This window comes from Pongo pygmaeus, chromosome 2, assembly GCF_028885625.2.
Source record: "Pongo pygmaeus isolate AG05252 chromosome 2, NHGRI_mPonPyg2-v2.0_pri, whole genome shotgun sequence".
Classification (NCBI taxonomy): Eukaryota; Metazoa; Chordata; class Mammalia; order Primates; family Hominidae; genus Pongo; species Pongo pygmaeus.
Window position 1 is genome coordinate 103,048,582 of NC_085930.1, and position 14,204 is coordinate 103,062,785.

The 14,204-nt window shown below is 56.4% G+C and overlaps 1 protein-coding gene across 6 annotated transcripts; it reads left to right on the forward strand.

Annotated features, from left to right (window-relative positions):
• The first annotated feature begins 10 nt into the window (after positions 1-10).
• C2H3orf18 (chromosome 2 C3orf18 homolog) lies at positions 11-12,995 on the forward strand. Of its 6 annotated transcripts, none has more exons than XM_054480821.1 (6): positions 34-135; positions 5,183-5,578; positions 7,235-7,470; positions 9,300-9,325; positions 9,967-10,114; positions 11,294-12,995. In XM_054480821.1, the coding sequence occupies exons 2-6, from the start codon at positions 5,345-5,347 to the stop codon at positions 11,400-11,402; spliced, it is 753 nt and encodes a 250-aa protein (XP_054336796.1). In that variant the 5' UTR covers positions 34-135; positions 5,183-5,344; the 3' UTR covers positions 11,403-12,995. The 6 variants fall into 6 exon arrangements, with proteins under 6 accessions (XP_054336804.1, XP_054336796.1, XP_054336802.1 ...); XM_063661951.1 differs by lacking the exon at positions 34-135 and adding an exon at positions 3,307-3,591; XM_054480829.1 differs by lacking the exon at positions 7,235-7,470 and having other exon boundaries at positions 11-135.
• Positions 12,996-14,204: the final 1,209 nt, after the last annotated feature.

Consider the following 14,204-nt stretch of genomic DNA (forward strand, 5'->3'; position numbering starts at 1 on the left):
GGTGGGTGCTGAGAGTGGCCCCTGGACCCAGCTGGGTGGAGATGGAGAGGTCACAAGCTCTGGTGCCTCAAAATGGCTCTGGTCCTCAGATATAGTTGGTTGCCACCCTGGGAGTGAGAGGAACCAGGAAAGCAAGTGAGCCTTGTATGACACCCCCGCTTCTACCAATACATTGCCTGAGAATAGTTTTGCTCTTGCTCTGACACCCCCTTGACTCCATTTAGAGCCTTACCCACCTATTTGATCATTCTTGTCTTGGCCACTTACGTTTTCCTCACATTTTTAGCTGGAGTGGGCTGAGCCCATAGCTCAGTCTCTGCTAATAAATGGGTTGGTGGTAGGTTAGGGCACATATGTGGGGACAGGACAGATCTGTGTCTAACCTAGCGTGTGTGATCTTGAGCAAGTCATTATTTCTGAATTTCACTTTCTTAATCCATAAGATGGGGGAAAATCACACCAAACCCATGGCAAGCAGTGCATTAGTCTACGAATATCCAAGGCCTGGGAGGCAGCTCAACACACAGCAAGGACCAGATGTTACATGATCTTAACTGATGTTACAAGGAGCAGATGATTGCCTTTGATTGGGAGCTTTGAATCTGACATTGTGTGTGTACTGTCATGGATTTACATGCTGAAAATTTCCTCCTAATTTAACCTATAATCCAGGACATCAGCGTAAACCACCAACTAAAAAATTTACAATTTTATATTTAAAGAGGTCACAAGCAAGTTTAACTGAAGGTTTAAATCAGCGGTCCCCTTTGCTTCCAGATAAAAGTCCAAACTAGCATTTATTGAGCACCTGCTAAGTGCCACATCTTCAGATACAAGTAGGGTCAGAGAAGGGAAGCGACTTGCCCAACGTCACTCAGGTAGAAACTGTCCCAGGCAAGCTGGGCACGGTGGCTCACGCCTGTAATCCCAGCACTTTGGGAGGCCGAGGTGCGCGGATCACGAGGTCAGGAGTTCGAGACCAGCCTGGCCAGCATGGTGAAACCCTGTCTCTACTAAAAATACAAAAAATTAGCCGGGCATAGTGACGCGCACCTGTAGTCCCAGCTACTCGGGAGGCTGAGGCAGGAGAACTGCTTGAACCCAGCAGACGGAGGTTGCAGCGAGCCGAGGTCACGCCACTGCACTCCAGCCTGGGTGCCAGAGAGAGACTCCGTCTCAAAAAAAAAAAAAAAAAAAAGAAAAGAAAAGAAACTGTCCCAGGCAAGACACGAACCCGAGTCCACCAGACTCCAGAAGCGGCTCTGTGCACCAGTGCGCCGTCCCAGGAGCCAAGGCCCGAAGTCAGAGGTGTAAACTCCCTCACAGCTACGCACCGCATTGTTAACGACCCAGACGAGGTCCCCTCTCTCCAACCCTGTTTCCCCATCTGCACTATGGAGAATGGTACCGGCCAGGTCTCCAGGCGGTTGCAGTAGAAACACCCCGTTCCGATCCCCACCTCCCATGCATACCTGCCTGAAAGGCTGCCCCACCCGCCCACCAGCCGGAGAAGCTGCCCCGAACTGGACGCCCGGACGTGCGTGGCCCGTCGCGCGCTCCCTCGGACGCCCCGCTTCCGGGGTCGGCGCGTTTAAGAAAAGGCTCGGGCGGACGCCGTAGCCCAGCTTCAGGGTTCCCATCGCTGGTGGGTTCCTCCCAGGAGACCCCTGCGGAAGGGTGGGGAGGCTGTGAATTCCACTCCCTCTACGCCCGCGGGCCTGCATGCAGGAAAGTGCAGGGATGTGTGTGGGGTTGACCCCTGGGGGCCCGGACCTGCCGGTCTTCCTTAAAATCACAGCAGGGATTTGGCTCCAGCCTAAGGGGATTGCTCCGAGCTGGCGTTTAGCAACCAGGCCGGGGAGGTGTGTGGGCGGAGCCCAGTAGCCTGCCGGAACGGGGGCGTGTCACCAGAGGGCCCGGGTGTTCGGGCGGGGACCAGATGTCCGGGGGCGTGGTCTATCTTAGCCTGTGGGCGGGGTGGAGATGTGCGTGGGCGGGTTCCAGTGTTGAAGGCTGGTCCAACTTTGGGGTCCAGTCCCAGTGTCGTGACCCTACCGAGGTCAGCGGCCCAAGCCCACCAGGGGGCCGGCCGACTGGCGGCCAGACCCCAGGGGCCGCTCTTTTACTGATTCGAATCTTGACTCTATTGGCAACTTCTCCAGGTGTTGGGACCCCTCTGGACCTCAGTTGCGCCTTCTATAAAATACACAGCAGCGTCTCGCAAAGTGTGTCTTGTCAACATCCCCCCACCAGAAAGTACTGTTAACTAGAACACTGTTAACTAGTTTTTTTTTTTTTTTTTTTTTGAGACGGAGTTTTGCTTTTGTTGTCCAGGCTGAAGTACAATGGCGCGATCTCTGCTCACTGCAACCTCGGCCTCCGGGTTCAAGCCATTCTCCTGCCTCAGCCTCCCAAGTAGCTGGGATTACAGGCGTGAGCCAACACGACCCGCTAATTCTGTATTTTTAATAGAGACGGGGTTTCACCATGTTGATCAGGCTGGTCTCGAACTCCTGACTTCAGGTGATCCATCGCCTTGGCCTCTCAAAGTGCTGGGATTACAGGAGTAAGCCACCATGCCCGGCCTTAAACTACTATTAAACATGCTGTTTCCCTACCTCCTTCCCAGACCGGGAGACACAGGGGCGTTTGCATTTGTACCAGGCTACGCTGTGACTCCCAAAAACTCCCTTGAAAACCGGCGGATCAGGAGTATCTGAGGGGTCCTTCCCTGAGCTGATCATGCCGTGGATGGAAGCTATTGTGAGGGTATATGTAGACTTGCCTGGGTCGGGGTGCCCAATAATAAATCCACCCCACTCTCAACTTCTCTAGACGAAGATTCCCCATTTCTAGCCCGGGGTTGGAGTCATTTGCCAAGAACCCTCACACCAGAGGACCCGTCTGAGTAGAAAGCCAAGGTTCAGGAAGGGAAAAGCAGTTTCTTCAAGGTCACAAAGTCTGCCAGAGTTCAGTGCAGGCCCAAGGACTCCCAGTCCAGTGCTCTCCCCAAGTCTCCTCTGTACATCCATCCGCGTTTTGGGGGCGTGAGTCTGTCCTGGCACGGGTAGCTGGCAGGGGTCCCGAGTTCTGGCCCGGAAGGGCCTGGCCACCCACGGTCCCCCGCCCAACTTCAGCGCAGGCCACGGGGTGAGGGGTAGTCTCTAAAAACTGCGACCAGGCTCTAGGCTCCCTCTGGGGGTGGAGCCAGACCCGAGCGACAAGCGAACGGTCCAATTGTGGGCGGGCTATAGGCCCGACAGCCAATCGGGGGCCGGGGGAGCGGAGCGTGCAGGGAGGCAAGGCGCTGTAGCTTCGGGGATTCCCCGAGGCTGCTCGGCCCGGCCCCACCTCCGCCGTGGGTCCCGGCCCTACCCACCCTAGCTCAGGCCGGCAGAGCCAGCGCTCGCGGATGCGGCTGGTGCGCAGTAGCGGGCCTGGCCAGCGGCTCGGAGCTTGCAGGGAGGGCGGATCTCGGGTCGGACCCGCAGCCCCTGACGCCGGGCCTTGGGGTTCCCCCCGCCCCGGCCTCCTGCCAGTCACTACCACCCCTAGCCTCTCCAACTGAGCTCGGCGCCGGGAGAGGATTAAGTAAGTGCTGAGGTCGCTGCTCCTGTGCAAAAAGGCAGGCATCACAGGGTCGCGGAGGCGGGCATGGGGATTGAGGCAGGGAGGACTGAGAGACCTGGTGGAGAACTGCATGCGGGTTCTCGAAGATCGCGGTGCCGACCCCTTTTACCCCGGTTTCCTTCCCTTCCCCTTTGGACCCTGAGGCAGGCCTGGTAAGTGGTCAGTAGGGCCCCTTCTCTCCTTTGGGAGGCGATGTAAACAGAGCCCCAGGGCACGAGTTAAGGGTTTGGCCCAAGGTCACGCCCGGGATCAGTTGCAAAGCCAAGAAAAGAACCCGGGACTTTCTATGTGCCCAGCCTAGCTGGAGGGAGAAGGCAAAGAGGGATGAGCCTTTCTACCCCATAACCCTCTGCCAGCCTTGCCCCTTCCTCAGGGACCATCAGAGGTGTGTACACACCTCACACACGCCCATGCATCTGCACAGGGAGGCAACCCCACTAATGCCCATGAACCAGCAAAGGGGGATGTGTGCACCCACGAGCTAGGTATCCCTCCTCTCCCTAGGCCGCCCCATCTGCAGCTTGGCTGGGACCTCTTCCCACCCCACCTTAACCAGGGCCCTCTGCACTGGGCAAATCTCTCACCCTCTGCTTCCAGGGGAGGAGGGTAAAGGAAGAGAAGGCACCCAAACTGGGAGCTCCATTCCTGCCTCGCCTTTCTCCTTGACCCTAGCAGCCCCTCTATTGTTGGTGGGTGGGGAGGGCAGTCCAATGTCCCCGAGAGCCTAAGGAGAAGCCCCGCCAGAGAACCAGAGCCTCTCTCTCCTTCTTGTCTTCCGGTCTTTCCACATCAGCCTCGACCCACACTCCAAGCATAGTCTGGACCACACAGTGGACTGGGTCCAGGGGCTGCCATGGCTCCCCTTTGTGACTGGGTTGGCCATGGGGAGAAAATCTAACATGTAGTGGATGCTTACTGTGGATGGGGGTTGTGCTGAGCTAAGTCTTTCTTCGAGACCTGTTTGTTCTGCCATTTCTGTAACCCCATGACCCTGTGGGGATGTTCTCAATATCCCCACCTTAGACTCAGGAAAACGGAGACACAGAGAGGTGGAGTGACTTTCTAGGGATCACTAGTTAAGCGGCTGAGCTAGGTTTCAAAGACAGGCCTGTCTGACTCTTGGGCAAGTGTTTCCTTCCAGGAAAGGAAAAAGCTGTGGTATTTTTTTCCTCAAGCAGGATGAGGGATGTGGGAGGCAGGGAATGAGGAGGTGGATATGGGGAGGTGGGGGATATGGGGACGCAGGTTGTGGGGAGTTTTTGATCAGGGGAGGGAGACTTTTTCTTTCAAACATCCCTGCTGCCTTTCATATCTTCCAGGTTTGATCACTAGGATCATCTTACCCACAGACAGAGGATGCAGGGCTTCATTTTTGTTCCTAAAAACAGGGGCACCGTAGATACGTAAAGTATGTGTCCTAATGTCTCCTGAACTTGCCCTCATCCTTGCCCTCAAACCTTTACCTCCCCAGTGCTTTCAGAACCTAGAGAGACTTCATCTCACTACTGAGCCCCTGTCCTTAGCCTCATGTTTCTTATTCTTTCCTTTCTAGCACCCAGGAAGGCAGGGGGCTCCCTTTATCCAAGGAGGTGGCTGTGCAGGTGGCCACCACAGGTGGCAGGAACCACAGGCTGGGGCACTCCGGAGTCAGGAGTGAGTGGGCAGGTTGACTGGCATCAGGCAGCCTCTCAGCCAGGGCCCTCTCCGCGTCAGCATGAACTCCAGGACTGCATCTGCTAGGGGCTGGTTCAGCAGCCGCCCACCCACCTCTGAGTCTGACCTGGAACCTGCCACAGATGGGCCAGCCTCCGAGACCACTACCCTCAGCCCAGAGGCCACCACCTTTAATGACACCAGAATCCCTGATGCGGCTGGTGGCACGGCCGGCGTGGGTACCATGCTTCTGTCCTTTGGGATCATCACGGTGATAGGCCTGGCTGTGGCCATGGTGAGAGCTGGGGTAGGCTGGGGGAGGATAATCAGTGTTTAGATTTATAGAGAGCCTAATCAATCAGAAGACAATCTGGTTGTTGTTGTTGTTATTTTTGAGACAGAGTCTTGCTCCGTCGTGCAGGCTGGAGTGCAATGGCTCGACCTCAGCTCACTGCAACCTCCACCTCCGGGGCTTAAGCGAGTCTCCTGCCTCAGACTCCCAAGTAGCTGGGATTACAGGCATAAGCTGCCACGCCCGGCTAATTTTTGTATTTTTAGTAGAGATGGGGTTTCGCTGTGTTAGCCAGGCTGGTCTTGAACTCCTGGCCTCAAGTGATCTGTCCCCGTTGGCCTCCCAAAGTGCTGGGATTACAGGCATGAGCCTCTGTGCCTGGCCAACAATCTATTAATGAGAGTGCGGTCCTCCTCTCCCGCAGAGATTTGTCCACTGGGGCCCAGAGACCAGAGAGGCTATGCTTCCAACTGGAAACAACAGAAAAGGTTCTCGGGAATACATGGTATCTTGAGCTGGGTCGGGAAGGCCACATAGTAGTCAGGGAGTTCCAAGTGGAGGGTCCTGATGGGCAAAAGTTTGGAGGCAGACAGAGGGTTCTGTGAGCAGCCAGCAGGACAGTTAGGGCAGTGGATGTGGGGTTGCAATAGAAGAAAAGGCTTAAAGGTGGTTGACGTGGACCGTGGGCTGCAGAGTCTGGGTAAGACGATCTGTGCATGGGAGGCTGTTGGCAATGAACATTCATTTATTCACTTGGCAATTATTTACTGAGTACCTGCCCTGGACCAGGACTTTGGGACCCAATAGAGGCTGGGAAGACAAGGTCCTGCCCTGTGGTTCTTACAGGGAGTGGGAAACAGATAAAAACCAAGGGTTCGAAGGGAAGCCTGCAGGGACTGACTTGGGGACTCAAGCAGGAAAGCAGGAGTGCTTTCCAGGCTAGGTGGTTAGGGACAGCTGAGAAGCAAAATTAGAGCTGAGACCTCAAAGTGGAAGCCTGGCCTCCATGTCATGAGAAGGGGTGGAGGTGGCAGCCATCAGGAAGGAAGGGGGCTGGGGAGAGGGCTGCAGGTATCCTTCAGTAGTGAGTGTGATGCCTCTTGATCTGGTATCAGTCCCTAAGGATATGGGCTGTCCCCCTAAGATGATACATGGACACTCAGAATGTCACTGAGGGACCACTGGAGATCGTGCAGGCTAAGACTAGGGAGGATGGGGTGCCCCTGAGGTTCCCCAGTATGCCTGGCAATGGTAGGATTCTGCCCACTGCTCCTCGCAGGCTCTGATGGCTGGCCTTGGGCTCAGGAGCATGTTGCTCTGACAAGTAGGGCTGTGGATGGCCCATCATGGCCTGGTTGGAGCTGCTGTTAAACCAGGGTTGCCATATGGGCCCCGCAGGCTCCAGATTGCTGCCAGGGAGCAACTGCCAGCCAGCAAGCAGGCCCAGGGTGCAGCACAGGCAGAATGAGGCCAAGGCCTGAGAGGTCTCCTGGGTGGAGGTAAGGCAGGATGCCAATGTTTTCCCTTGGCACCCATGCAGTGGGTAAGCAGATGGAGGCACCCTTAAGGGCAGAATAGGGCCTAGAAACTGCCCTCGTTACTTTCAGTGAAAGGTTTTGTCCTTGGAACTTGAGAATGCTCTCTTACTCTTTGTTCTAGAGGAACATTCAGAAGGCCTGGGTGGATGCCCCTCTTGCCAAAATCAGAGGTAGGAAGCTCATAGGACAAAGGCAGCGGAGGGCAGAAGATAGCTCCTGGGGACCGGAGACAGGCCCAGAGGTGCTGACTGAGTACTGCTTCCTCTCCCCGATGCCAGCCTCAAGCAGGGCTGTGGGTACAAGGAGGAGCAAATCTGCACCAGGCTTTCTGCCTTACCCAGGAAGGAAAAGTGCTTGGTATGGGCAGACCAGGATCAGTGGTGGGGGAGGTTCCTGGAGGAGGCGGGGCTGCACCTCCTGGACAGTGAGGGGTAGGGAAGATTTGGAAAGGAGGGTGTGTGGGTGGCTGTTAGCTGAGGAAGAGGGGAAAAGGCATGGAAATTGGGTAAAGGTTCTGGCCTTTTCTGTAGATCCTTCTGAATCCCAGGGTCTCAGGGGAGGGAGGAGGGCTTGGGGCAGGGGCTGAGAGGTAGGGACCACAGGGGCTGGGGCTGGGGCTGGATCCACTTGCTAAGGGTGGCAGGGGCTGGGCCAGAAGACCCCAGAGTTCCTGTCACAGCCTACCCACAGGGGAGCAAGGGAGCACCCCTACATGAGACCCTGGACAGGAGGGGAGAGTGAGGATCGATACCCTAGTTTCTTTGCAGGTTTTGGGGGTCCTGCAGGAGGAGCTCTGGGCCAGGCTGGAAATCAAACCAGATTCAAGCTGTGAATGGGGCACAAAGAATGTGGGAGGATTTGGGGTAAACCACAGGGCTGTGCTTTCCCCCAGGCAGAGGTAGTCATGCTCCTGGTAGTCAGAAACTGCCAGTTTAGGGAAGAGCAGGATAATGGCAGAGGTCCCCGGATTCCCCACCCAAGGTGGTCCCCCAAGTCTTACCCACTTCCTCCCTCTCCTCAGCGCATTGTACAGGGTTTCTTACTCTGGCCTAGAGGTCCTAGATGTTTTCTCAGGCTGCCTAGGCCCTCATCTTCAAGGTTGTACAATGGGGGACCAGACCTAGGGGCCTTGTTAGGTTCCTCTTACATCAGAGTTTTTGGGGGTTGACCTGGGCTGATGCCTAGGAGCTCCAGTCCCCAACCCCTACCTTAGTCCACTGGGGGCCGTCAGCCTCCCATAGGAACTCTGGAGACCACCAGCTCAGGGCCTTGCCTAGAGCCACTGCTCTACACGCTGCAGAGTCTGGCCACTGCCTGTCCCTGGTTCTTTTTACATGTTATAGAGACGGGATGTCAGTATGTTGCCCAGGCTGGACTCGAACTCCTGGGCTCAAGAGATCCTCCTGCCTCAGCGTCTTGAGTAACTGGGACTACAGGCATGTGCTGCCTCACTTGTTCCCTTTACTTTTTGCCTGCATGTGGCTTTGGGCCTGGGAAGAGTTGAGGTGGGGGGATGTGCTGAAGTTTTCCCTTTCTTCTTCAGCCCTGGGGAGCCACAGGCAGGTGCTGAGTGGCTGGAGCTACAGTTAGTATTGGCAGCCCAGCCAATAGGTGGGGCCCACCAGTCCCCAGGCTGGGCCTAACTGCGTGGGCTCCCAGGCTGGAGGGAGCCTCTGAGTCCCCAAACTCAGTCTAGGCACGGTCTGCAGCTAACAATGTCAAAAGGAGTCATGGGGCCGGTGTGGTGGCTCACGCCTGTAATCCCAGCACTTTGGGAGGCCGAGGTGGGTGGATCACAAGGCCAGGAGTTCAAGACCAGCCTGGCCAACATGGTAAAACCCCATCTCTACTAAAAATACAAAAATTAGCCAGGTGTGGTGGTGCACACCTGTAATCCCAGCTACTCGGGAGGCTTAGGCAGGAGAATCACTTGAACCTTGGAGGCGGAGGTTGCAGTGAGCCGAGATTGTGCCACTGCACTCCAGCCTGGGTGACAGAGCAAGACTCTGTCTCAAAAAAAAAAAAAGAGGAGGCATGAAGGTGAAGCGGGGGTGGTATATGTGTCGTTAGGATGGGGACCCACGGGTCTCTTGTTCGTCAGCCTCAGCATGTCCCCATCCAGAAGGGCTGCTGGGTTCCTCAGGGCCTCCTCTCCTTGCCATTTGATGCTGCTCCTTCTCTTGCAGGTTTTGTACATCAGGAAGAAGAAGAGGTAATTCCCCACCCAAACCCAAATCCCACCCAAAACTTGAGGCCATGGGCAGTGCTGGGCTGGGCTCCGAAGAAAGTGGGAGTCAAGGCCTGTCCTGCCCATTCATGGTTGGGGGTGACCACTTCCCTTTGGGGAGGGTTGAGGGCCCGCCTTGCACAAGGATCTCACACACAGGGCAGGCAGGTGTGAGGATTCTAGATAACTGGGTATAACCCTGGGACTGGGGATAGGCAGGGAGGGGGAAGGCTGGGATTACTCCCATCCAACTGCCCAGCCACCCTTGCCCTGCTGCTCTGAGCTAACGGCTACTGGCTCCCCAGTTCCACCTGAGACTCAGACGCTGTGGATTACAGCAAGGCCCTAGCCTAGGTGATCCCTGTGGGGCCCATGGATGACAGCTACTTGGCATATGGCCTTACCCTGGAGTGGGTAACTGCTGCCTCCCTGGCTACCCATTTAAGGGATTAAGCTGGTACTATAGGTGCAAAAATGTCTGTCATTTGTTCCCATTTCAAGGGAAATCTTAAGGCCCTAAGCATGGTTGTGTGCTGTGGCTCAGCTAGTCAGGAGGCAGGGCCTGGAGGGCTGCTGGGAGGGGAAGGGCCTGCCCTGTCCCCAGCAGCCTTTGCCCCCATCCCCAGGCTGGAGAAGCTACGCCACCAGCTCATGCCCATGTACAACTTCGACCCCACGGAGGAACAAGATGAGTTGGAGCAGGAGCTGCTGGAGCATGGGCGGGACGCCGCCTCCGTACAGGCTGCTACTTCTGTGCAGGCCATGCAGGGCAAGGTGGGCACTGACCAGGCTCCCCACCCCGCCTGCAGCATCCTCTGTCCTCCACCCTCACCCTCCCTCCTTTCTCATGCAGCTTTCTAGCACCTGCCTTGTGGTCAGATGGCAGGTATTGGGTACATGGCTTTTTCCAGATTTGTTCAGAAAGTGGTCATATTGCTCTGGGGCCACCCACAAACTCACAGCGCAAGGCCAGGCCGAGGCAGTCCTGGGATACAGCCTGGCTCTGCCCCATAGCCTGCTGATCTTGGGAGCCCCACTGGCATCTCTGAGCCTCAGTGTTCTCATCTACAATTGAAAATCCTAATTCTTGCCCCATGTGCCCCCACGTACTGGTTAGGAAAGTAGGAAAGGACTAATGGGGGAGATTGTTGGCGGTTAGGACCCCAGGTTCCTCTGCTTCCTGAGGGTCCGTGGTCCTGAGTGGGTTGTGGATGGGGTCAGACTCTTGGGCAGCAGTACCTCTGAGTAGGCTGGTGGATTCCCAGTGGCTGACAGACCCAGGCGTGTGAAGATCCCAGCCAAACTTGCCTCCTGTGTCCAAAGGGATGGGTACCTGTGTGGCCATCCTGTTGTAGCCACTGGGCTGCCTGACCACTTGCCACCATTTCCCCAAATCCCCAAGGGCCAGAGCACCATGAGCAGCCCTGGCCTGCCCCTGACTCATCCAGCCTCTTTGCGTCTTCTTGGGCTCAGAAAGAATCCAGGCTGGGAGTCTGAAGACCCTTTGGTTTTGCCACCAGTTCTGCATCACCTGGGTCAGGATATATTGCCTCCTTGGGATATTCAGAAACTCAAACTGAGAACCTTGGTCCACCCAGCCGCTGGGACTGCTGGCCACTTGATACTTGTTTCCCATGTTCCTCCTTGTACCAGCCCCTGTGCTAGGGCCTAGGGGTACAGAGTCCAGCCCTCTGATCCCCCGCTGGGAAAAGGCGATGCATGCATAATTAAATCAACACAGTAAGCGCCTCCAAGGTGACAGGGCAAGCTGGGGAGGAGTCATCTGAGCCAAGTCGTATTTCTAGGCTGAGCTTGCAGGGAGGGCATTCCAGGCAGAAGCCATTGCTAGTGCCAAGCGTAAGCAGGCACCAGGAAGTGAGGGTGGAGTTGACCGGGCCAGTGAGTGCATGGCCTTGCCCATGTTCTCTGATGCCCCTGCCTGTCTTCCTGCAGACTACTCTGCCCTCCCAGGGCCCACTGCAGAGGCCCAGCCGGCTGGTGTTTACCGATGTGGCCAATGCCATCCATGCGTGAGTGGCCTGGGACAAGCCTGGACTTCTGATAGAGACCCGCCACGGTGCCCACGGAGCTCCCCACTCCCTGATTGTCAAGACCTACTCTGAAGATCTGCCCTGCCAAGACACGAGAGGGCTGAGCCAGGCCCCAGCTGTTCTCCAGATCCACCTGCTGACTCTAGACTCTAAGAGAGGGCCCTAGCCAGGCTGGACTTCTGACCACTGACTTCTCCTGACCTGAGGGCCCTGGCACAGAGGGCATCCCTCATGCTGAGAAGGTCAAGAGCCTCTGCTGGCTTCCTCATCCCCTGTCCAGATCCCTCACATCAGGGTCTGCCCCGCTAATGTGGAGGAAATGGGGGAGATACGGAGTGGGAGGGATTGGGGGAGGAAAGGGGAGGTTTCCCTCTGTTAGGGAGAGACCTGTTTTTTGGAATCTGGAGCCTCCTCCGGGGTGGGGAGAGGAAACCACCCAAGTTATAGGGACAGGGTAGGGTAGCATCTGTTATGGGCCCTGAGAAGCCCAGAGATGGAGCTGAAACTGTCCAGTATGCAAGGATGCCAGGAGAAGGGCAATTCACACCCAGGGTCCATCCGTACTACAGAGGGTCCAGGAGGTCTCCCAGCCACCCATCCTTGGCAACCAGATGTTACTGGGGCCAAGCTAGGATGGGAGCTGAGGGGGAAGGAAGTAGGGGAATGGAAGTGGAAGGATGCAGCCCCCCCAGACCTGCCAAGAGGCCTCATGCATGTGCATGAGTGTGCCCATGGACAGACATGTGTCTGTCCCAGCACAGCGGGCAGGATGAGATTGTCCACACTGGCCCCACCGTCCAAGTCGACCTCTACCCCATGGTATGTAGTGGAGCATCAGGGTAGGCTATCTTCTCTGCCTTCAATCTTCAGGACTGCAGGGAAGAGGGAAGCACACACAGCACGGTTCCTCTCTCCACTGCATTGCTTCACTGGGCTCACCTGCTGAAAACGGCTCCCTGTCTTGGGCTCTACTGAGGATCTGGGGTTGGAAGAGGCTGTTGGTCTGAGGGCAGTAATCACAGGCTATGGGCTAGAGGGGGCAGTTATGACTGCCTGAAAGCAGGTGAGGGATTGCACCTCAGAAAAACATCTAAAAAACTTAGTCTATGTTTGAATTCCCCACCTCCATCCCATCTATGGGAAGAGCCATTCAGTGTTTAGAGAGTGGGGAGATGGGTCCCTGCACTTGGCCTCTCCATAAGCCTTGGAGGGTCAGGGCTGATACCAGGGGTCCTGGCAAGGCATTGGGCAGAGACAGACCCCAAGAGCGGGGCATTTTTTACGCTGGGCATACATATGCACACAAGCATGCACAGAGGCACGTCCTGTGCCCAGCCTCTTCACCGTCACTGTCCGCCGCTGGCTGGAGGGGATGCAGGGGTAGTGTATGCAGACCTTCCATTGAGCAAATGCCATGTGTCAGGAGGGAAGGGCCTAGGAAGCCCCCATGGGGAAGGTTCTGGATTTATTCCCTCCTCTAAATGCTATAAATACGTTAGCACTTGAGTCGACTGGAGGCTGCCAGGAATTCAGGATGCATACAGCTGTAATTTAACCCAGAGCAGCTCCATGTGAGAGCATTAAAGATGTAATGAAGATGTTTACATGGAGAGCATGTGAGCCTGTGACACTTGGGGTGTGGAACCCTAGGAGGGGCAGGATGGGTGAGGGGCTGTGGGGGGCCTGGGGATAGTTGCTTGAATCACAGCTATGAGGTGGCAGCCCAGGTTTCTCTTGAGCCGTCTGAGGAAATGCCTCTGGCCCTGACTTTGAGGTTGCCCTGGGGTTTCATTTCTCAACTGTGGATTGGGGTCCCAAGGCCTGCCACCCACTAGGGTGGAAAGGTCAACTGGACAGGACCTTGTGGGACCGGGGGAGGAAGGAGGCTTGGGCCCCAAGGGCCCCGGGGGAGGTATGGCACCTCAGGACCCATAGGAGCTGGGTCTGAAACACGAAAGGAAGCAAAATAGTGTGGCTTTTTCTGGAGCACAAGGGTGCAGGGGAAGGGTGGGGTGTGGGAAACCATTAGGGTCATCTGTGTGGAACGCACCTGCAGGGTTCAGAAGGGTTTGGGGGAGAATGACACTAGGGTGACCAGCCATCCTGGTTTTCCCAGGCCTATTCCAGTTTTAGCCCTGAAAGTCCCACAAACCAGGACTCTAAGTGACATCCAGGCTCTCTCCAGGGAGCTGAGCCTTCAGGCCAGAGTCATGGAAATAAGGGGCACGCGAGCCCCCGCTCCCCCAGTTCCATGATGGAGGGCTGAGCTAGAGGAAGGGGCTGGGGGACAGGGCCTTAGGTGAGGGGAGGGCCACGTGCCCATGAGCCAACCACACTGGGGTCACAGCTCAGCCTGTCGGTGATGGCCTTGATCTTTGGAAGAGGTCTCCTTCCCTCAGCAGATTGGCAGGATTCTGGAGGGACATGGAGTGAGAGGAAAGGCAGTGGTGGGCTGTGTCCTCCCACCCTTTTGGGTGGGCCTTCAGCCCAGGGATGTGGGAGCTGCAGAAGATCCAGCGTCTGGGGGATCCTGAAGAAAAGGGCCTGTGGAGTAAGGCTGGCTCCCAGGGACCAGGACCTGGACAGTGGCTCCAGGAGGACCCCAGTGCCCACCCGCTCCTGCTGCCTGCCCTATGCCCCTCTCCTGTGGGGTGGGCTTGGCTAGATGATGTGCACAGGGCAGCTGTCTCTGTGGGTGCCAGGGCACATGTTCACACCTCTTGTGCCCTCACAGGCACTTTCTCCCCCTTCCACCCACCTTCTGCTCTCTAGCTCTTATTCCCAGTCCTGTGGGAAAACCAAGTTCCCAGCAA